We start from the raw sequence: 1,556 nt of genomic DNA on the forward strand, positions 1-1,556 counted from the left end.
CTCCCCCCGGGGCTCCCCCAGCCGCGGCGTCTGCCTGGAGGGCCAGTGCATCTGTGACAACGACTACGGGGGCGAGGACTGCTCCCAGCTCCGCTGCCCTGCTGGCTGTGGCTCCCGCGGGCTCTGCGTAGACGGCGAGTGCATCTGCGAGGAGGGTTTCACCGGGGAGGATTGCTCCCAGCTGCGGTGTCCCCATGACTGCTCGGGGAAGGGCCACTGCGTCAACGGCACATGCGTCTGCTGGGAGGGCTACGCCGGGGAGGACTGCGGGTGGCTGTACTGCCCCAACGCCTGCAGCGGCCGCGGGGTCTGCCAGGACGGTCTCTGCATCTGCGAGGAAGGCTACGAAGGGCAGGACTGCTTAGCAGGTAGCGGGGGGTGCATGGAAGAGCCAGACCCTAATGCATGAGCAATGGCTTCAAGGAGTCCAGAGCCCCATAGGAGCACCCTGAAGCCTGGGAGGAAACCCATACCTGGCAGAGCAGGTCACACGGACCTGCTCAGGCCTCACAGTTTCACTACCTCCGTGTTGTCCCCTTTCCCAAAGACGCTACAGGCAAAAGTTTGGGAGACAAGCGAAAAGCCAGCAAGGTTGGTCCCAACACTGATGGAACAGCAGCTACAATCAGGTTTTTCTGAGCCTTTGCCTTGCAATAGCAGTTAATTCAACCTCAGATAGCCAGTAACCCCCAGCCCAAAGCCTACCCTGTCCCACCAGCAGACCCACACACCCTTTCCCGCGGCCAGGTGGAAGGATAAGGCACTCACCCCCTGATGCTCTACTTACCTCTGCCCTTTCCATCAGTGGCTCCTCCCGAAAACCTGCGAGTGACGGGGATTGGCGACAGCTCCATCCAGCTGACGTGGGACAACAGATAGCCAGTAACCCCCAGCCCAAAGCCTACCCTGTCCCACCAGCAGACCCACACACCCTTTCCCGCGGCCAGGTGGAAGGATAAGGCACTCACCCCCTGATGCTCTACTTACCTCTGCCCTTTCCATCAGTGGCTCCTCCCGAAAACCTGCGAGTGACGGGGATTGGCGACAGCTCCATCCAGCTGACGTGGGACAACCCTGGAGCAGCCACCGAGTATGTCATCTCATACCAGCCAGCAGGGCCGGGTGGCACCCAGCTCCAGCAGCGGGTACCCGGGGACTGGAGCAGCATCACCATCACAGAGCTGGAGCCGGGCGTTGCCTACAATGTCAGTGTCTACGCAGTCATCGGCGATGACTTGAGCATCCCTGTTACCTCCAAGGTGATGACCAGTAAGTATCCCACTGCGTTTGTCACTTGGTACCCAGATAAGCAGAGGTGATGCTCAAGCTGCCCCATTCTCTGTAAACACCTTCTAGCAGCAGAAACCTGAGCCTTCAAAAAAAAACAAACTTGGGGATATTTTTATACCCATTTATACCTATATAGGGATATAAACATCAGGGGTTAAGGTTGGGCCGGCCCCTGGACAAGTGAGAGATGCTCTCTGTGAACCCCCCTCCCTTCCCAAAGGGGAAGAGAAAGGGAGAGAGGCTGATGGGTTGGCAAAGAAATCCAA

General features: G+C 58.6%; 1 protein-coding gene across 1 annotated transcript in view; it reads left to right on the forward strand.

Annotated features, from left to right (window-relative positions):
• TNR (tenascin R) overlaps positions 1 to 1,556 on the forward strand; it is a gene marked incomplete at its 5' end in the record, with an annotated part of 27,149 nt that overhangs the window by 203 nt on the left and 25,390 nt on the right. Inside the window, 2 exons of the mRNA XM_010139116.1 lie at positions 1 to 368; positions 1,006 to 1,269. The exon at positions 1 to 368 is cut by the window's left edge and continues 3 nt beyond it. Coding sequence (XP_010137418.1) covers positions 1 to 368; positions 1,006 to 1,269 — 632 coding nt within the window. The remainder of the gene's footprint in view (positions 369 to 1,005; positions 1,270 to 1,556) is intronic.

Source organism: Buceros rhinoceros, unplaced genomic scaffold (genome assembly GCF_000710305.1).
Source record: "Buceros rhinoceros silvestris isolate BGI_N320 unplaced genomic scaffold, ASM71030v1 scaffold33196, whole genome shotgun sequence".
Taxonomy (NCBI): domain Eukaryota; kingdom Metazoa; phylum Chordata; class Aves; order Bucerotiformes; family Bucerotidae; genus Buceros; species Buceros rhinoceros.